Source organism: Oncorhynchus nerka, linkage group LG4 (genome assembly GCF_034236695.1).
Source record: "Oncorhynchus nerka isolate Pitt River linkage group LG4, Oner_Uvic_2.0, whole genome shotgun sequence".
Lineage (NCBI taxonomy): Eukaryota > Metazoa > Chordata > Actinopteri > Salmoniformes > Salmonidae > Oncorhynchus > Oncorhynchus nerka.
Genome location: NC_088399.1, coordinates 7,626,403 through 7,647,983, shown reverse-complemented (window position 1 = coordinate 7,647,983; position 21,581 = coordinate 7,626,403). Strand labels below are relative to the sequence as shown.

At 51.8% G+C, this 21,581-nt stretch overlaps 1 protein-coding gene across 1 annotated transcript in view; it reads left to right on the top strand.

The window, feature by feature from the left end:
• LOC115116293 (WD repeat-containing protein 7) overlaps positions 1–21,581 on the top strand; it is a 261,967-nt gene that overhangs the window by 45,249 nt on the left and 195,137 nt on the right. The window contains exons 13-14 of the mRNA XM_065017127.1: positions 10,573–10,768; positions 19,686–19,900. Of these exons, the coding sequence (XP_064873199.1) occupies positions 10,573–10,768; positions 19,686–19,900 (411 nt within the window). The remainder of the gene's footprint in view (positions 1–10,572; positions 10,769–19,685; positions 19,901–21,581) is intronic.

The following is a 21,581-nucleotide window of genomic DNA, read 5'->3' as shown; positions in this document are numbered from 1 at the left end:
CAGTCTGATGGCCTTGAGATAGAAGCTGTTTTTCAGTCTCTCGGTCCCAGCTTTGATGCACCTGTACTGACCTCGCCTTCTGGATGATAGCGGGGTGAACAGGCAGTGGTTCGGGTGGTTGATGTCCTTGATGATCTTTATGGCCTTCCTGTAACATCGGGTGGTGTAGGTGTCCTGGAGGGCAGGTACTTTGCCCCCGGTGATGCGTTGTGCAGACCTCACTACCCTCTGGAGAGCCTTACGGTTGAGGGCGGAGCAGTTGCCGTACCAGGCGGTGATACAGCCCGCCAGGATGCTTTCGATTGTGCATCTGTAGAAGTTTGTGAGTGCTTTTGGTGACAAGCCGAATTTCTTCAGCCTCCTGAGATTGAAGAGGCGCTGCTGCGCCTTCTTCACGACGCTGTCAGTGTGAGTGGACCAATTCAGTTTGTCTGTGATGTGTATGCCGAGGAACTTAAAACTTGCTACCCTCTCCACTACTGATCCATCGATGTGGATAGGGGGGTGTTCCCTCTGCTGTTTCCTGAAGTCCACAATCATCTCCTTAGTTTTGTTGACGTTGAGTGTGAGGTTATTTTCCTGACACCACACTCCGAGGGCCCTCACCACCTCCCTGTAGGCCGTCTCGTCGTTGTTGGTAATCAAGCCTACCACTGTTGTGTCGTCCGCAAACTTGATGATTGAGTTGGAGGCGTGCGTGGCCACGCAGTCGTGGGTGAACAGGGAGTACAGGAGAGGGCTCAGAACGCACCCTTGTGGGGCCCCCGTGTTGAGGATCAGCGGGGAGGAGATGTTGTTGCCTACCCTCACCACCTGGGGGCGGCCCGTCGAAGTCCAGTACCCAGTTGCACAGGGCGGGGTCGAGACCCAGGGTCTCGAGCTTGATGACGAGCTTGGAGGGTACTATGGTGTTGAATGCCGAGCTGTAGTCGATGAACAGCATTCTCACATAGGTATTCCTCTTGTCCAGGTGGGTTAGGGCAGTGTGCAGTGTGGTTGAGATTGCATCGTCTGTGGACCTATTTGGGCGGTAAGCAAATTGGAGTGGGTCTAGGGTGTCAGGTAGGGTGGAGGTGATATGGTCCTTGACTAGTCTCTCAAAGCACTTCATGATGACGGAAGTGAGTGCTACGGGGCGGTAGTCGTTTAGCTCAGTTACCTTAGCTTTCTTGGGAACAGGAACAATGGTGGCCCTCTTGAAGCATGTGGGAACAGCAGACTGGTATAGGGATTGATTGAATATGTCCGTAAACACACCGGCCAGCTGGTCTGCGCATGCTCTGAGGGTGCGGCTGGGGATGCCGTCTGGGCCTGCAGCCTTGCGAGGGTTAACACGTTTAAATGTCTTACTCACCTCGGCTGCAGTGAAGGAGAGGCCGCATGTTTTCGTTGCAGGCCGTGTCTGTGGCACTGTATTGTCCTCAAAGCGGGCAAAAAAGTTATTTAGTCTGCCTGGGAGCAAGACATCCTGGTCCGTGACTGGGCTGGGTTTCTTCTTGTAGTCCGTGATTGACTGTAGACCCTGCCACATGCCTCTTGTGTCTGAGCCATTGAATTGAGATTCCACTTTGTCTCTGTACTGACGCTTAGCTTGTTTAATAGCCTTGCGGAGGGAATAGCTGCATTGTTTATATTCGGACATGTTACCAGACATCTTGCCCTGATTAAAAGCAGTGGTTCGCGCTTTCAGTTTCACGCGAATGCTGCCATCAATCCACGGTTTCTGGTTTGGGAATGTTTTTATCGTTGCTATGGGAACGACATCTTCGACGCACGTTCTAATGAACTCGCACACCGAATCAGCGTATTCGTCAATATTTCCATCTGACGCAATACGAAACATGTCCCAGTCCACGTGATGGAAGCAGTCTTGGAGTGTGGAGTCAGCTTGGTCTGACCAGCGTTGGACAGACCTCAGCGTGGGAGCCTCTTGTTTTAGTTTCTGCCTGTAGGCAGGGATCAGCAAAATGGAGTCGTGGTCAGCTTTTCCGAAAGGGGGGCGGGGCAGGGCTTTATATGCGTCGCGGAAGTTAGAGTAACAATGATCCAAGGTTTTACCACCCCTGGTTGCGCAATCGATATGCTGATCAAATTTAGGGAGTCTTGTTTTCAGATTAGCTTTGTTAAAATCCCCAGCTACAATGAATGCAGCCTCCGGATAAATGGTTTCCAGTTTGCAAAGAGTTAAATAAAGTTCGTTCAGAGCCATCGATGTGTCTGCTTGGGGGGGATATATACGGCTGTGATTATAATCGAAGAGAATTCTCTTGGAAGATAATGCGGTCTACATTTGATTGTGAGGAATTCTAAATCAGGTGAACAGAAGGATTTGAGTTCCTGTATGTTTCCTTCATCACACCATGTCTCGTTAGTCATGAGGCATACGCCCCCGCCACTCTTCTTACCAGAAAGATGTTTGTTTCTGTCGGCGCGATGCATGGAGAAACCCGTTGGCTGCACCGCATCGGATAGCGTCTCTCCAGTGAGCCATGTTTCCGTGAAGCAGAGAACGTTGCAGTCTCTGATGTCCCTCTGGAATGCTACCCTTGCTCGGATTTCGTCAACCTTGTTGTCAAGAGACTGGACATTGGCATGAAGAATGCTGGGGAGTGGTGCGCGATGTGCCCTTTTTCGGAGTCTGACCAGAACACCGCCTCGTTTCCCTCTTTTTCGGAGTCGTTTTCTTGGGTCGCTGCATGCGATCCATTCCGTTGTCCTGTTTGTAAGGCAGAACACAGGATCCGCGTCGCGGAAAACATATTCTTGGTCGTACTGATGGTGAGTTGACGCTGATCTTATATTCAGTAGTTCTTCATATACTATATTCCTGGCATATACTATATTCCTGGCATGAGTAGCAGGACGCTGAAATGTTGCGCGATTTTTAACAGAATGTTCAAAAAAGTAGGGGGTAGACTTAACAGGTTTTAACATGAGTCTTCAATATTCCCAGGTAAGAAGGTTGAGGTTGTAGTTATTATAGGAATTATAGGACTATTTCCCTCTATACCATTTGTATTTCATTAACCTTTGACTATTGGATGTTCTTGTAGGCACTTTAGTATTACCAGTGTAACAGTATAGCTTCCATCCCGCCCCTACCTGGGCTCGAACCAGGAACACATCGACAACGGCCACCCTCGAAGCAGCGTTACCCATGCAGAGCAAGGGAAACAACCACTCCAAGGCTCAGAGTGAGCGAGTGACGTTTGAAACGCTATTAGCGCGCGCTAACTAGCCAGCCATTTCACTTCGGTTACACCAGCCTCATCTCGGGAGTTGATATGCTTGAAGTCATAAACAGCGCAATGCTTGACGGACAACGAAGAGCTGCTGGCAAAACGCACTAAAGTGCTGTTTGAATGAATGTTTACGCTCTGGCTTCTGCCTACCACCGCTCAGTCAGATACTTAGATACTTGTATGCTCAGTCAGATTATATGCAACGCAGGACACGCTAGATAATATCTAGTAATATCATCAACCATGTGTAGTTAACTAGTGATTATGATTGATTGTTTTTTATAAGATAAGTTTAATGCTAGCTAGCAACTTACCTTGGCTAACTGCATTCGTGTAACAGGCAGTCTCCTGCAACGAGAGAGAGGCAGGTTCGTTATTGCATTGGAATAGTTAACTGTAAGGTTGCAAGATTGGATTCCCCGAGCTGACAAGGTACAAATCTGTCGTTCTGCCGCTTAACAGGCAGTTAACCCACCGTTCCTAGACCGTCATTGAAAATAAGAATATGTTCTTAACTGACTTGCCAAGTTAAATAAAGGTGTAAAAAAAAAATACGCTTTTTTTTTTTAACACCCGATTTACTAAACAAAAGGATCATCTCAATATGAGGTCAAGGTATGACATATGTCATGACATAGCACAAGTGGGCGGGGCTTTCCTCTTCTGCCCTCTGTTGTTCCACAAGCAAGTGGGCGGGGCCGACGACATCACAAATTCCCATCAGACCAATTTCCTACTTAAATACAGATTAAATAAAGGTGTAACAAAAAATAAAAAAAGGGCGATTTCCGATTGTTATGAAAACTTGAAATCGGCCTTAATTAAGCGGCCATTCCATTTAATCGGTCGACCTCTACTGAGCAAGCACCCCCTGAGGGGCCCCTGTGTTGAGGATCAGCGTGCCGGATGTGTTACCTACCCTTACCACCTGGGGGCGGCCCGTCAGGAAGTCCAGGATCCAGTTGCAGAGAGAGGTGTTTAGTCCCAGGATCCTTAGCTTAGTGATGAGCTTTGTGGGCACTATGGTGTTGAACACTGAGCTGTAGTCAATGAACAGCATTCTCACGTTGGTGTGAAAGGGCAGTGTGGAGTGCAATAGAGATTACGTCATGTATTATGGGAAGTGGAGAGGGTCCAGGGTGTCTGGGATGATGGTGTTGAAGTGAGCCAATCATTTAGACAGGTTACCTTGGTGTTCTTGGGCACGGGAGGTCTGCTAGGGGGGACTCTGGTGGTCTGCTAGGGGGGACTCTGGTGGTCTGCTAGGGGGGACTCTGGTGGTCTGCTAGGGGGGACATGTAGGTATGTTTCTCCGTCTGTCCTTCCCCCTTGAAGACTTGATCAATATTTTTTGGGGGGGAATATTTACTGTCATTGTACCATGCACCTGTTGTACCGTAGTGTGTATGTGTGCCCGAGTGTGTGTCCCTGCCCGAGTGTGTGTCCCTGCCCGAGTGTGTGTCCCTGCCCGCTGTGCTGTCCTAACCTCCAGCCAGGTTGTATAGTGCAGTGTTTTTCACTGTGTGTGAGATGTGTTGTGGGGCGGGCGGGCTATCTGTCTCTGTGGGGCGGGCGGGCTATCTGTCTCTGTGTGGCGGGCGATCTGTCTCTGTGTGGCGGGCGATCTGTCTCTGTGTGGCGGGCGGGCTATCTGTCTCTGTGGGGCGGGCGGGCTATCTGTCTCTGTGTGGCGGGCGATCTGTCTCTGTGTGGCGGGCGGGCTATCTGTCTCTGTGTGGCGGGCGATCTGTCTCTGTGGGGCGGGCGATCTGTCTCTGTGTGGCGGGCGATCTGTCTCTGTGTGGCGGGCGATCTGTCTCTGTGTGGCGGGCGATCTGTCTCTGTGGGGCGGGCGATCTGTCTCTGTGGGGCGGGCGGGCGATCTGTCTCTGTGGGGCGGGCGGGCTATCTGTCTCTGTGGGGCGGGCGGGCGGGCTATCTGTCTCTGTGGGGCGGGCTATCTGTCTCTGTGGGGCGGGCGGGCTATCTGTCTCTGTGGGGCGGGCGATCTGTCTCTGTGTGGCGGGCGATCTGTCTCTGTGTGGCGGGCGATCTGTCTCTGTGGGGCGGGCGATCTGTCTCTGTGGGGCGGGCGATCTGTCTCTGTGGGGCGGGCGGGCTATCTGTCTCTGTGGGGCGGGCGATCTGTCTCTGTGTGGCGGGCGATCTGTCTCTGTGTGGCGGGCGATCTGTCTCTGTGGGGCGGGCGATCTGTCTCTGTGGGGCGGGCGATCTGTCTCTGTGGGGCGGGCGGGCGATCTGTCTCTGTGGGGCGGGCGGGCTATCTGTCTCTGTGGGGCGGGCGGGCGGGCTATCTGTCTCTGTGGGGCGGGCGGGCGATCTGTCTCTGTGGGGCGGGCGGGCTATCTCTGTGGGGCGGGGGCGATCTGTCTCTGTGGGGCGGGCGATCTGTCTCTGTGGGGGCGGGCGATCTGTCTCTGTGGGGCGGGCGATCTGTCTCTGTGGGGCGGGCGATCTGTCTCTGTGGGGCGGGCGATCTGTCTCTGTGGGGCGGGCGATCTGTCTCTGTGGGGCGGGCGGGCGATCTGTCTCTGTGGGGCGGGCGGGCTATCTCTGGGGCGGGCGGGCTATCTGTCTCTGTGGGGCGGGCTATCTGTCTCTGTGGGGCGGGCGGGCTATCTCTGGGGCGGGCGGGCTATCTGTCTCTGTGGGGCGGGCGATCTGTCTCTGTGGGGCGGGCGATCTGTCTCTGTGGGGCGGGCGATCTGTCTCTGTGGGGCGGGCGATCTGTCTCTGTGGGGCGGGCGGGCGATCTGTCTCTGTGGGGCGGGCGGGCTATCTCTGGGGCGGGCGGGCTATCTGTCTCTGTGGGGCGGGCTATCTGTCTCTGTGGGGCTGGCGGGCTATCTCTGGGGCGGGGCGGGCTATCTGTCTCTGTGGGGCGGGCTATCTGTCTCTGTGTGGCGGGCGATCTGTCTCTGTGGGGCGGGCGAGCTATCTCTGGGGCGGGCGGGCTATCTGTCTCTGTGGGGGCGGGCGATCTGTCTCTGGGGCGGGCGGGCTATCTGTCTCTGTGGGGCGGGCGATCTGTCTCTGTGGGGCGGGCGATCTGTCTCTGTGGGGCGGGCGATCTGTCTCTGGGGCGGGCAGGCTATCTGTCTCTGTGGGGCGGGCGATCTGTCTCTGTGGGGCGGGCGATCTGTCTCTGTGGGGCGGGCGGGCTATCTGTCTCTGTGGGGCGGGCGGGCTATCTGTCTCTGTGGGGCGGGCGGGCTATCTGTCTCTGTGGGGCGGGCGGGCTATCTGTCTCTGTGGGGCGGGCGGGCTATCTGTCTCTGTGGGGCGGGCGGGCTATCTGTCTCTGTGGGGCGGGCGGGCTATCTGTCTCTGTGGGGCGGGCGGGCGATCTGTCTCTGTGGGGCGGGCGGGCGATCTGTCTCTGTGGGGCGGGCGGGCGATCTGTCTCTGTGGGGGCGGGCGGGCGATCTGTCTCTGTGGGGCGGGCGGGCGATCTGTCTCTGTGGGGCGGGCGGGCGATCTGTCTCTGTGGGGCGGGCGGGCGGGCGATCTGTCTCTGTGGGGCGGGCGGGCGATCTGTCTCTGTGGGGGGCGGGCGGGCGATCTGTCTCTGTGGGGGCGGGCGGGCGGGCGATCTGTCTCTGTGGGGCGGGCGATCTGTCTCTGTGGGGCGGGCGGGCGGGCGATCTGTCTCTGTGGGGCGGGCGATCTGTCTCTGTGGGGGCGGGCGGGCGGGCGATCTGTCTCTGTGGGGCGGGCGGGCGGGCGATCTGTCTCTGTGGGGCGGGCGGGCGGGCGATCTGTCTCTGTGGGGCGGGCGGGCGATCTGTCTCTGTGGGGCGGGCGGGCTATCTGTCTCTGTGGGGCGGGCGGGCTATCTCTGTGGGGCGGGCGATCTGTCTCTGTGGGGCGGGCGATCTGTCTCTGTGGGGCGGGCGGGCGGGCGATCTGTCTCTGTGGGGCGGGCGGGCGGGCGATCTGTCTCTGTGGGGCGGGCGGGCGGGCGATCTGTCTCTGTGGGGCGGGCGGGCGATCTGTCTCTGTGGGGCGGGCGGGCTATCTGTCTCTGTGGGGCGGGCGGGCTATCTCTGTTGGGCGGGCGATCTGTCTCTGTGGGGCGGGCGATCTGTCTCTGTGGGGCGGGCGGGCGATCTGTCTCTGTGGGGCGGGCGGGCGATCTGTCTCTGTGGGGCGGGCGGGCGATCTGTCTCTGTGGGGCGGGCGGGCGGGCGATCTGTCTCTGTGGGGCGGGCGGGCGGGCGATCTGTCTCTGTGGGGCGGGCGGGCGGGCGATCTGTCTCTGTGGGGGGGCGGGCGGGCGATCTGTCTCTGTGGGGCGGACGGGCGGGCGATCTGTCTCTGTGGGGCGGGCGGGCGATCTGTCTCTGTGGGGCGGGCGGGCGGGCGATCTGTCTCTGTGGGGCGGGCTATCTGTCTCTGTGGGGGCGGGCGGGCGATCTGTCTCTGTGGGGCGGGCGGGCGATCTGTCTCTGTGGGGCGGGCGGGCGATCTGTCTCTGTGGGGCGGGCGGGCGATCTGTCTCTGTGGGGCGGGCGGGCGATCTGTCTCTGTGGGGCGGGCGGGCGATCTGTCTCTGTGGGGCGGGCGGGCTATCTCTGTGGGGCGGGCGGGCGATCTGTCTCTGTGGGGCGGGCGATCTGTCTCTGTGGGGCGGGCGAGCTATCTCTGGGGCGGGCGGGCTATCTGTCTCTGTGGGGGCGGGCGATCTGTCTCTGTGGGGCGGGCGATCTGTCTCTGGGGGCGGGCAGGCTATCTGTCTCTGTGGGGCGGGCGGACTGTCTCTGTGGGGCGGGCGGGCTATCTGTCTCTGTGGGGCGGGCGATCTGTCTCTGTGGGGTGGGCGGACTGTCTCTGTGGGGCGGGCGGACTGTCTCTGTGGGGCGGGCTGGCGATCTGTCTGTGTGGCGGGCTATCTGTCTCTGTGGGGCGGGCGATCTGTCTCTGTGTGGCGGGCGATCTGTCTCTGTGGGGCGGGCGGGCTATCTCTGGGGCGGGCGGGCGATCTGTCTCTGTGGGGCGGGCGATCTGTCTCTGGGGCGGGCGGGCGATCTGTCTCTGTGTGGCGGGCGATCTGTCTCTGTGGGGCGGGCGAGCTATCTCTGGGGCGAGCGGGCTATCTGTCTCTGTGGGGAGGGCGATCTGTCTCTGGGGCGGGCGGGCTATCTGTCTCTGTGGGGCGGGCGATCTGTCTGTGTGGGGCGGGCGATCTGTCTGTGTGGGGCGGGCTATCTGTCTCTGTGTGGCGGGCGATCTGTCTCTGTGTGGCGGGCGATCTGTCTCTGTGTGGCGGGCGATCTGTCTCTGTGGGGCGGGCGATCTGTCTCTGTGGGGCGGGCGATCTGTCTCTGTGGGGCGGGCGATCTGTCTCTGTGGGGCGGGCGATCTGTCTCTGTGGGGCGGCGATCTGTCTCTGTGGGGCGGGCGATCTGTCTCTCTGTCTGTGTCTGTCTGTGTGTCCTAAAGCGGACAGCAGTTCCATCTCTCTTCCTGACTCAGCTGTGTGTGTGACGGCAGCGGTGGCTGGTGATTCACTCTCAGGAGGCCCTGAGGAGCCTCCTTCTCATCAGTTAACTTTTGCCGGTTGACTTGAAAAAATGAAAACCTCTTCAAGTTTTTCTCCCCGGCAACAACTCCACTACCCTGAAATGTCAGTCATTTAAAGGTCCTCCTGTCCAGTTGAAATGGGGAGAAAAGGGCCATTAGATCATTGGTTAATGACATTACTGATCCAAATGGAGCAGTTCGTTTCATTGTTGTAACCATGGAGATGTCGTTTGTGTTCCGTTCTATTGTCATTGACACCATTGAAGGGTCAGACAGTAGTGTTTCACCTATTCATTCATTCAACCTTTCTAAATGTCATGACGTATGCTGTTCTTGTCCATCATCTGCGACAATACCTTTTTTATGTTCAGTATTTTTTTTGCTGAATTATGTTGGTGTTTATCCGTCTCTTGTTTCCACAAAGAAACAACATATTTGACATTACACAAATGTTGTCTTCCCTTGATACCACAACCTGACTCTGGTCTGGTCCTGATGACTGTCCGACACCTTTGGTCTGGTCCTGATGACTGTCCGACACCTTTGGTCTGGTCCTGATGACTGTCCGACACCTTTGGTCTGGGCCTGATGACTGTCCGACACCTCTCTGGTCTGGGCCTGATGACTGTCCGACACCTCTCTGGTCTGGGCCTGATGACTGTCCGACACCTCTCTGGTCTGGGCCTGATGACTGTCCGACACCTCTCTGGTCTGGGCCTGATGACTGTCCGACACCTCTCTGGTCTGGGCCTGATGACTGTCCGACACCTCTCTGGTCTGGGCCTGATGACTGTCCGACACCTCTCTGGTCTGGGCCTGATGACTGTCCGACACCTCTCTGCCCCCAACAGCCTTTGGTTCAGCTGTGTGACCACTCTGTAACTCTCTCTCAATTCAATGTGCTTTATTGGCATGGGAAACATATGTTAACATTGCCTAAGCAAGTGGAGTAGATAATATACCAAAGTGAAATAAACCAATAAAAATGAACAGTAAACATTACACTCACAGAAGTTTCAAAAGAATAAAGACATTACAAATGTCTATATGTTGTATATAGTGCAGCTCAGTTTCCACCTCATTTTGTGGGCAGTGAGCACATAGCCTGTCTTCTCTTGAGAGCCATGTCTGCCTACGGCGGCCTTTCTCAATAGCAAGGCTATGCTCACTGAGTCTGTACATAGTCAAAGCTTTCCTTAAGTTTGGGTCAGTCACAGTGGTCAGGTATTCTGCCGCTGTGTACTCTCTGTGTCGGGCCAAATAGCATTCTAGTTTGCTGTTTTTTCCAATGTGCGAAATAATTATTTTTGTTTTCTCATGATTTGGTTTGGTCTAATTGTGTTGCTGTTGCTGTCCTGGTGCTCTGTGGGGTCTGTTTGTGTTTGAACAGAGCCACAGGACCAGCTTGCTTAGGGGACTCTTCTCCAGGTTCATCTCTCTGTAGGGTGTCTTTGTGTTTGAACAGAGCCACAGGACCAGCTTGCTTAGGGGACTCTTCTCCAGGTTCATCTCTCTGTGGGGTGTCTTTGTGTTTGAACAGAGCCACAGGACCAGCTTGCTTAGGGGACTCTTCTCCAGGTTCATCTCTCTGTAGGGTGTGTTTGTGAACAGAGCCACAGGACCAGCTTGCTTAGGGGACTCTTCTCCAGGTTCATCTCTCTGTAGGAAATGTCTTTGTTATGGGAGGTTTGGGAATCACTTTCTTTTAGGTGGTTGTAGAATTGAACAGCTTTTTTCTGGATCTTGATAATTTGCTTTCTCTCTCTTCTCTCTGGCCCCCCGACAGAATCGTGTTCAGCACTGTGTGTGCTCTGTGGCCAGTGACCACTCCGTGGGTCTGCTCAGCCTGCGGGAGAGGAAGTGCATCATGCTGGCGTCTCGACACCTCTTCCCCATCCAGGCCATCAAGTGGCGGCCCTGTGATGACTACCTGGTGGTGGGCTGCTCTGATGGCTCAGTGTATGTGTGGCAGATGGACACAGGTGAGAGACACACACACACACAGAGACACACACACAAAAGAGACACACACACACACACACACACACGAGACTCGCACGCACGCACGCACACACACACACAAATTCTTATTTTCAATGACGGCCTGGGAACAGTTGGTTAACTGCCTGTTCAGGGGCAGAACGACAGATTTGTACCTTGTCAGCTTGGGGATTCGAACTTGCAACCTTTCGGTTACTGGCCCAACACTCTAACCACTAGGCTACCTGCCTCCTCTACACTCTAACCACTAGGCTACCCTGCCCTGCCGCCTCTACACTCTAACCACTAGGCTACCCTGCCGCCCCGGCACTCTAACCACTAGGCTACCCTGCCGCCCCTCCACTCTAACCACTAGGCTACCCTGCCACCTCTACACTCTAACCACTAGGCTACCCTGCCGCCTCTACACTCTAACCACTAGGTTACCCTGCCGCCCCGGCAGTCTAACCACTAGGCTACCCTGCCACCTCTACACTCTAACCACTAGGCTACCCTGCCACCTCTACACTCTAACCACTAGGCTACCCTGCCACCTCTACACTCTAACCACTAGGCTACCCTGCCGCCTCTACACTCTAACCACTAGGCTACCCTGCCCTGCCGCCTCTACACTCTAACCACTAGGCTACCCTGCCCTGCCGCCTCTACACTCTAACCACTAGAGTCCAACCTTGTGTTCTTCCCCTCACTTCACCATGTTTTTGCTCAGTGAAGATCACACACACACACACACACACACCCTTTCCCAGATTGAATAATAGATTGTCTGAAGCATTCGTTTCTTCCGTCCTGCCCCCTATATACGAAGCCGCATGTTTAGCGTTTGTAAAGCAACGCAGCACTCTCTTCAGACGTTAGACCGATTTTTAAACTCCCTCTCACAGCAATGGAAGTTAAGATGATGGCTGAGGAGGAAGTGGTGGGGGGAAGAGAGTAGGAGGGAAGTCGAGCACTTACAAAACATCTCCATAAATGTGGACTCTCTCTCTCTGCCCATTGCTGCATTAGCGAGGCACATTAGTGTGTTTATGTCTGCTCTTAAAGCTGGTTATGTCTCGTTGTGCTGAGTAGGACAGAAGAACGTACAGTAGCAAGCCTCGTCGACTCACAGGGCTGGGGTGCAGAAGGGGCGTGGCTGTAAGGTGTGTGTGTGTGTGTGTGTGTGTGTGTGTGTGTGTTAGACATGCGGAGGGGTAGCCTAAGTAATGATCCCCGAGGTTTGTCTGGAACCACTTGATAGGAGCTGAAGGAGTGAGGGAAACAGCCTCTCCATTTATAGAGTCATTATATTACTGATGGACAGCTACATTTCCTCTCTCCTCTGTTCAGTGCTTTTTCCCATAGAAGATAAATGATTTATCTTCTATGGGTTCCCACCCCCACACACATCAGCTCTAATGGAATAGAACTCACTTTCTTAACGGGAGATTTTACCATTCATTCATCTCCAGCAACCCCCCCAACATCAACATAATATGTGAAAATGTTTCGTTTTGTAGTAAAAAGAAAAGATGGGACTGTTTCCAATGACATCATTGGTGTGCATTAAGTGGTCTTAACCTATTATGAGTAGGAATGGCCTACTAGTTGGTGAGTGTTTCCAATGACATCATTGGTGTGCATTAAGTGGTCTTAACCTATTATGAGTAGGAATGGCCTACTAGTTGGTGAGTGTTTCCAATGACATCATTGGTGTGCATTAAGTGGTCTTAACCTATTATGAGTAGGAATGGCCTACTAGTTGGTGAGTGTTTCCAATGACATCATTGGTGTGCATTAAGTGGTCTTAACCTATTAGGAGTAGGAATGGCCTACTAGTTGGTGAGTGTTTCCAATGACATCATTGGTGTGCATTAAGTGGTCTTAACCTATTAGGAGTAGGAATGGCCTACTAGTTGGTGAGTGTTTCCAATGACATCATTGGTGTGCATTAAGTGGTCTTAACCTATTATGAGTAGGAATGGCCTACTAGTTGGTGAGTGTTTCCAATGACATCATTGGTGTGCATTAAGTGGTCTTAACCTATTATGAGTAGGAATGGCCTACTAGTTGGTGAGTGTTTCCAATGACATCATTGGTGTGCATTAAGTGGTCTTAACCTATTATGAGTAGGAATGGCCTACTAGTTGGTGAGTGTTTCCAATGACATCATTGGTGTGCATTAAGTGGTCTTAACCTATTATGAGTAGGAATGGCCTACTAGTTGGTGAGTGTTTCCAATGACATCATTGGTGTGCATTAAGTGGTCTTAACCTATTAGGAGTAGGAATGGCCTACTAGTTGGTGGATGTCATTGGAAACACTCAACTTCCTCTTCTTTTATTACTACAACACATAGAAACGTGACATTTTCACAAACAAAAACGCAAAAAGCAAAAGCCCTCCTGCTGAGACGAATAAATACATTTAATATGAAATATAGGACAAAACAACGCAACATGACAACACATCAGCACCACATAAAGAGAGACCTAAGACCGCAACGCAACATGACAACACATCAGCACCACATAAAGAGAGACCTAAGACCGCAACGCAACATGACAACACATCAGCACCACATAAAGAGAGACCTAAGACCGCAACGCAACATGACAACACATCAGCACCACATAAAGAGAGACCTAAGACCGCAACGCAACATGACAACACATCAGCACCACATAAAGAGAGACCTAAGACCGCAACGCAACATGACAACACATCAGCACCACATAAAGAGAGACCTAAGACCGCAACGCAACATGACAACACATCAGCACCACATAAAGAGAGACCTAAGACCGCAACGCAACATGACAACACATCAGCACCACATAAAGAGAGACCTAAGACCGCAACGCAACATGACAACACATCAGCACCACATAAAGAGAGACCTAAGACCGCAACGCAACATGACAACACATCAGCACCACATAAAGAGAGACCTAAGACCGCAACGCAACATGACAACACATCAGCACCACATAAAGAGAGACCTAAGACCGCAACGCAACATGACAACACATCAGCACCACATAAAGAGAGACCTAAGACCGCAACGCAACATGACAACACATCAGCACCACATAAAGAGAGACCTAAGACCGCAACGCAACATGACAACACATCAGCACCACATAAAGAGAGACCTAAGACCGCAACGCAACATGACAACACATCAGCACCACATAAAGAGAGACCTAAGACCGCAACGCAACATGACAACACATCAGCACCACATAAAGAGAGACCTAAGACCGCAACGCAACATGACAACACATCAGCACCACATAAAGAGAGACCTAAGACCGCAACGCAACATGACAACACAGCATGGTTGCCAACATGACAACACAGCATGGTTGCCAACATAACATGACAACACATCATGGTTGCCAACACAACATGACAACACATCATGGTTGCCATCGCAACATGACAACACATCATGGTTGCCAACACAACATGACAACACAGCATGGTTGCCAACATAACATGACAACACATCATGGTTGCCAACACAACATGACAACACAGCATGGTTGCCAACATAACATGACAACACATCATGGTTGCCAACACATGACACCATCATGGTTGCCAACATGACAACACAGCATGGTTGCCAACATAACATGACAACACATCATGGTTGCCAACATAACATGACAACACATCATGGTTGCCAACACAACATGACAACACATCATGGTTGCCATCGCAACATGACAACACATCATGGTTGCCAACACAACATGACAACACAGCATGGTTGCCAACATAACATGACAACACATCATGGTTGCCAACACAACATGACAACACAGCATGGTTGCCAACATAACATGACAACACATCATGGTTGCCAACACAACATGACAACACATCATGGTTGCCATCGCAACATGACAACACATCATGGTTGCCAACACAACATGACAACACATCATGGTTGCCAACACAACATGACAACACATCATGGTTGCCAACACAACATGACAACACATCATGGTTGCCAACACAACATGACAACACATCATGGTTGCCAACACAACATGACAACACATCATGGTTGCCAACACAACATGACAACACATCATGGTTGCCAACACAACATGACAACACAGCATGGTTGCCATCGCAACATGACAACACATCATGGTTGCCAACGCAACATGACAACACATCATGGTTGCCATCGCAACATGACAACACAGCATGGTTGCCAACGCAACATGACAACACAGCATGGTTGCCAACGCAACATGACAACACAGCATGGTTGCCAACGCAACATGACAACACAGCATGGTTGCCAACGCAACATGACAACACAGCATGGTTGCCAACGCAACATGACAACACAGCATGGTTGCCAACGCAACATGACAACACAGCATGGTTGCCAACGCAACATGACAACACAGCATGGTTGCCAACGCAACATGACAACACAGCATGGTTGCCAACGCAACATGACAACACAGCATGGTTGCCAACGCAACATGACAACACAGCATGGTTGCCAACGCAACATGACAACACAGCATGGTTGCCAACGCAACATGACAACACAGCATGGTTGCCAACGCAACATGACAACACAGCATGGTTGCCAACGCAACATGACAACACAGCATGGTTGCCAACGCAACATGACAACACAGCATGGTTGCCAACGCAACATGACAACACAGCATGGTTGCCAACGCAACATGACAACACAGCATGGTTGCCAACGCAACATGACAACACAGCATGGTTGCCAACGCAACATGACAACACAGCATGGTTGCCAACGCAACATGACAACACAGCATGGTTGCCAACGCAACATGACAACACAGCATGGTTGCCAACGCAACATGACAACACAGCATGGTTGCCAACATAACATGAATATGAAGTTGGTACGTTTGTGGAATTTCCCTGTAAGGAGAAGATGAAGCATCGTCAAATCCACTTACAATGACTAGAACATGATATTATACATCTCCTGGCCTCATTATCACAGCCGATACATTCGTACTGGTTTCACATGCAGAATGTTGGAGACTAGTATTGACCAGCAGGGCTTGGAATTGCCAAGGGAGCTCACAATACAATATTATATTGATACTTAAGTGTCGACACGACAATATGTATTGCAATCAAGGGTTGGAACCGGTTCAGGGAACAAAACCGGAATATTATGTCATTTCAGTCGCATCTTGCGCCATAGGCTACACTTGTCTGTCCATAACGCATGTAAACAACTAGCTTACCTGCTCTATTCGCACTGATTGGTTTAAACTAGCTTACCTGCTCTATCCGCACTGATTGGTGTAAACAACTAGCTTACCTGCTCTATCCGCACTGATTGGTGTAAACTAGCTTACCTGCTCTATCCGCACTGATTGGTGTAAACTAGCTTACCTGCTCTATCAGCACTGATTGGTGTAAACAACTAGCTTACCTGCTCTATCCGCACTGATTGGTGTAAACTAGCTTACCTGCTCTATCCGCACTGATTGGTGTAAACAACTAGCTTACCTGCTCTATTCACACTGATTGGTGTAAACAACTAGCTTACCTGCTCTATTCACACTGATTGGTGTAAACAACTAGCTTACCTGCTCTATTCACACTGATTGGTGTAAACAACTAGCTTACCTGCTCTATTCACACTGATTGGTGTAAACAACTAGCTTAGCTGCTCTATTCGCACTGATTGGTGTAAACAACTAGCTTACCTGCTCTATCCGCACTGATTGGTGTAAACAACTAGCTTACCTGCTCTATTCACACTGATTGGTGTAAACAACTAGCTTACCTGCTCTATCCGCACTGATTGGTGTAAACAACTAGCTTACCTGCTCTATTCACACTGATTGGTGTAAACTAGCTTACCTGCTCTATCAGCACTGATTGGTGTAAACAACTAGCTTACCTGCTCTATTCACACTGATTGGTGTAAACAACTAGCTTACCTGCTCTATCCGCACTGATTGGTGTAAACTAGCTTACCTGCTCTATTCACACTGATTGGTGTAAACTAGCTTACCTGCTCTATCCGCACTGATTGGTGTAAACTAGCTTACCTGCTCTATCAGCACTGATTGGTGTAAACAACTAGCTTACCTGCTCTATCCGCACTGATTGGTGTAAACTAGCTTACCTGCTCTATCCGCACTGATGGGTGTAAACAACTAGCTTACCTGCTCTATCCGCACTGATTGGTGTAAACAACTAGCTTACCTGCTCTATTCACACTGATTGGTGTAAACTAGCTTACCTGCTCTATCAGCACTGATTGGTGTAAACAACTAGCTTACCTGCTCTATCCGCACTGATTGGTGTAAACTAGCTTACCTGCTCTATCTGCACTGATGGGTGTAAACAACTAGCTTACCTGCTCTATTCACACTGATTGGTGTAAACAACTAGCTTACCTGCTCTATTCACACTGATTGGTGTAAACAACTAGCTTACCTGCTCTATCCGCACTGATTGGTGTAAACAACTAGCTTACCTGCTCTATTCACACTGATTGGTGAACTCATTTAATGAGTTAAAAGTTTTTATAAAATGGTTGATTTCACAGGTTAAGAACAGAGGAACGATATAATAAAAATGTTCAGGCCTTTCTCTGACACCGCTAAGTATACACTGAGTGTTCAATACATTTAAACAACTTCCTCGTGTTTCAGAGGACGCTTTACCTCTCCCGAGTCTGTATGGAAGTTTCAGCGATGGGGCAAGACTAACTACTAATTGGATTACATGAAGTTTGGGAGAGAAAAGGGTAAACAGTACCCCCCCGCCCCCAAAAAAAGAATAATCCCTAATGTTGAGTTGCACCTCCTCCATTTTTCCTCAGAACAGCCTCGATTCATTGGGGCATGGACTCTACAAGGTGTCGAAGGTTCTCCACAGGGATGCTGGCCCATGTTGACTACAAAGCGTTCCACAGGGATGCTGGCCCATGTTGACTCCAATGCGTCCCACAGGGATGCTGGCCCATGTTGACTCCAATGCTTCCCACAGGGATGCTGGTCCATGTTGACTACAAAGCGTTCCACACGGATGCTGGTCCATGTTGACTCCAATGCGTCCCACAGGGATGCTGGTCCATGTTGACTACAAAGTGTTCCACAGGGATGCTGGCCCATGTTGACTACAAAGCGTTCCACAGGGATGCTGGCCCATGTTGACTCCAATGCGTCCCACAGGGATGCTGGCCCATGTTGACTCCAATGCTTCCCACAGGGATGCTGGTCCATGTTGACTACAAAGCGTTCCACACGGATGCTGGTCCATGTTGACTCCAATGCGTCCCACAGGGATGCTGGTCCATGTTGACTACAAAGTGTTCCACAGGGATGCTGGTCCATGTTGACTACAAAGTGTTCCACAGGGATGCTGGCCCATGTTGACTACAAAGCGTTCCACAGGGATGCTGGTCCATGTTGACTCATGCGTTCCACAGGGATGCTGGTCCATGTTGACTCCAATGCGTCCCACAGGGATGCTGGTCCATGTTGACTCCAATGCGTCCCACGGGGATGCTGGTCCATGTTGACTACAAAGCGTTCCACAGGGATGCTGGTCCATGTTGACTCCAATGCGTCCCACAGTTGTGTCAAGATGGCTGGATGTCCTTTGGGGACCGTTCTTGATATGAACAGGAAACTGTTGAGCTGGCACCTACTACTATACCCCATTCAAAGGCATTTTAATATTTTGTCTTGCCCGTTCACCCTCTAAATGGCGTATGTTCACAATCCATATCTCAATTTTCCCAAGGCCTAAAAATCCTTCTTTAACCTGTCTCCTCACCTTGATCTACACATACGGGGAATAGAACACGGTGCCTTGCACATAAGCTCATGCTGTTCCTGATGACGGTGTGATCTCGCTCTCTGTGGTCGACGTGAGCAATGCTACTGTTGGCTAGCTCCAATAATACTGCTAGCTAGCTCCAATGCTACTGCTAGCTAGCTCCAATGCTACTGTTGGCTAGCTCCAATGCTAATGTTGGCTAGCTCCAATGCTACTGTTGGCTAGCTCCAATGCTAATGTTGGCTAGCTCCAATAATACTGCTAGCTAGCTCCAATGCTACTGTTGGCTAGCTCCAATAATACTGCTAGCTAGCTCCAATGCTACTGCTGGCTAGCTCCAATAATACTGCTAGCTAGCTCCAACACGTTTTGTTGGGAGAGAGCTTAGTATCTGGGCAGAACTTTACAGGAGAGCTTGGTCTTGGAGATGGTGACCAATATCCCTAGTGACCAGAAAACTATCTATTCTCTCTCTCTATCCTCTCTATTTTCTCTCTGTCCTCTCTATCCACTCACACACCCACACACACAGAGGTGCCTAATAGAGAAGAAATGGGAGTGTCTTTGTATCAGGTTGACAGTTGGAATCAATTTTACTTTCACATTTTCAGGGTGAAGTATGGTATAAAAAAAAATGCTAATCCCAGTAGCCATCATCCCAGTAGCCATCATCCCAGTAGCCATCATCCCAGTCTGTTGAACCCAACCAGAACGGTATCTGAATGTCTCAATTTTCTCTCTCCCCCTCGCTCTCTCTCTCTCTTCCCCCTCACTCTCTCTCTCTCTTCCCCCTCGCTCTCTCTCTCTTCCCCCTCGCTCTCTCTCTCTCTTCCCCCTCGCTCTCTCTCTCTCTCTTCCCCCTCGCTCTCTCTCTTCTTCCCCTCGCTCTCTCTCTCTCTTCCCCCTCGCTCGCTCTCTCTCTCTTCCCCTCGCTCGCTCTCTCTCTCTCTCTTCCCCCTCGCTCGCTCTCTCTCTCTCTCTTCCCCCTCGCTCGCTCTCTCTCTCTCTCTTCCCCCTCGCTCGCTCTCTCTCTCTCTCTTCCCCCTCGCTCGCTCTCTCTCTCTCTCTTCCCCCTCGCTCGCTCTCTCTCAGGTGCATTGGACCGTTGCGTGATGGGCATCACGGCTGTAGAGATCCTGAATGCGTGTGACGAGGTGGTGCCGGCCGCTGTGGACGCTCTAAGCCACCCTGCGGTCAACCTGAAACAGGCCATGACACGACGCAGCCTAGCCGCGCTCAAGAACATGGCCACGCACAAACTACAGACCCTGGCTACCAACCTACTGGCTGCAGACAACGCAGACAAGGTCAGTTGTAACCCCGGACTCTTGCTACCAATATATTAGCAGACAAAGTTAGCTTATGACATTGTTCATAATATTTGTGACTACCTATGACACAGTTATGTCTTATGTAGCTGTTATAAAGGCTTTATGAATGCATACATAGCGGAATAGCTAAACCCTAACCCTATAACTCTTGAATGAGCCCTGTATACTGTATGTAGGGTTGCTTCTCGGGGGTCCGGGGTCGAAGGTTAGAAAGCAATGAACTCAGTCTGGTCAATGAACTCAGTCTGGTGTACTGGGCCTTTTTTTAAATGGCTACGTTTCAAAACCTGATCAGCACTTCGTCACTGGAGAGGTGTTCTCTATCGCAACACACACACACACACACACTATCACATCACTGTCTCTCTGCCAATAGCCATCCAGGATGTTTCACCTCCGATGTGGCCAGGAGGGAGAAGAAGGGAAGAGCTCTGACTAGAATGGTCCAGGAGGGAGGGGGAGAAGAAGGGAAGAGCTCCCGAGCTCTGACTAGAATGGTCCAGGAGGGAGGGGGAGAAGAAGGGAAGAGCTCCCGAGCTCTGACTAGAATGGTCCAGGAGGGAGGGGGAGAAGAAGGGAAGAGCTCCCGAGCTCTGACTAGAATGGTCCAGGAGGGAGGGGGAGAAGAAGGGAAGAGCTCTGACTAGAATGGTCCAGGAGGGAGGGGGAGAAGAAGGGAAGAGCTCTGACTAGAATGGTCCAGGAGGGAGGGGGAGAAGAAGGGAAGAGCTCTGACTAGAATGGTCCAGGAGGGAGGGGGAGAAGAAGGGAAGAGCTCTGACTAGAATGGTCATAGTTCAGGGAGGCTGATTGTTCTGTTCCTCCTCCCCCTCCTATTGGTTGTGTCTGTCACCCTCTGTGCTGGGATGCAGAGAGCAGTGGAGCAGCTCCTTCTGACTAAAGGGAAGCACTTACTGGCGGCCATTTTGGAAACCGGTCGGCTTTTTAAAAAGCATAAACGCTATATTGCAGGGTCATGAACAGGTCAAATAGCAGGAGATTATCATCCGGAGAAATATTGTAGAGCCCGACCGATATATCGGTTCATCGATATTATTGGCCGATATATGCCTTATACCACTAAATTACTATCGAAAGATAATTCTGCCGATAAGATATTTAATAAATAGGATGGAAAAAGGTAATCTGAATACTTACGGCAATTCTCATGATGTTGTTATTATTGTCACAATAAGCAACATGTATGGTTATTGGTTAATTGCTCTTTTGGCAATTTATGAGATGTCAATGTGGAAAAAGACCTTTCATATCCCCGCTGTAAAACACTATATAGGTATTGGTAAGTTTTTTATTTGATTTTATTTATTTTATTTTATTTTTTCCCCCACAAATATCGGAATGGGTGTCGGGCCCCCAAAAAATGTATGCCTTGCTTCCATCCCATGGGAGGACAAGAGCCAGGCAGCCGACCAGGCAGGCAGGCAGCCAGGCAGGCAGGCAGCCGACCAGGCAGGCAGGCAGCCGACCAGGCAGGCAGGCAGCCGACCAGGCAGGCAGGCAGCCGACCAGCCAGCCAGGCAGCCAGGCAGGCAGCCGACCAGCCAGGCAGGCAGCCGACCAGCCAGGCAGGCAGCCGACCAGCCAGGCAGGCAGCCGACCAGCCAGGCAGGCAGCCGACCAGCCAGGCAGGCAGCCG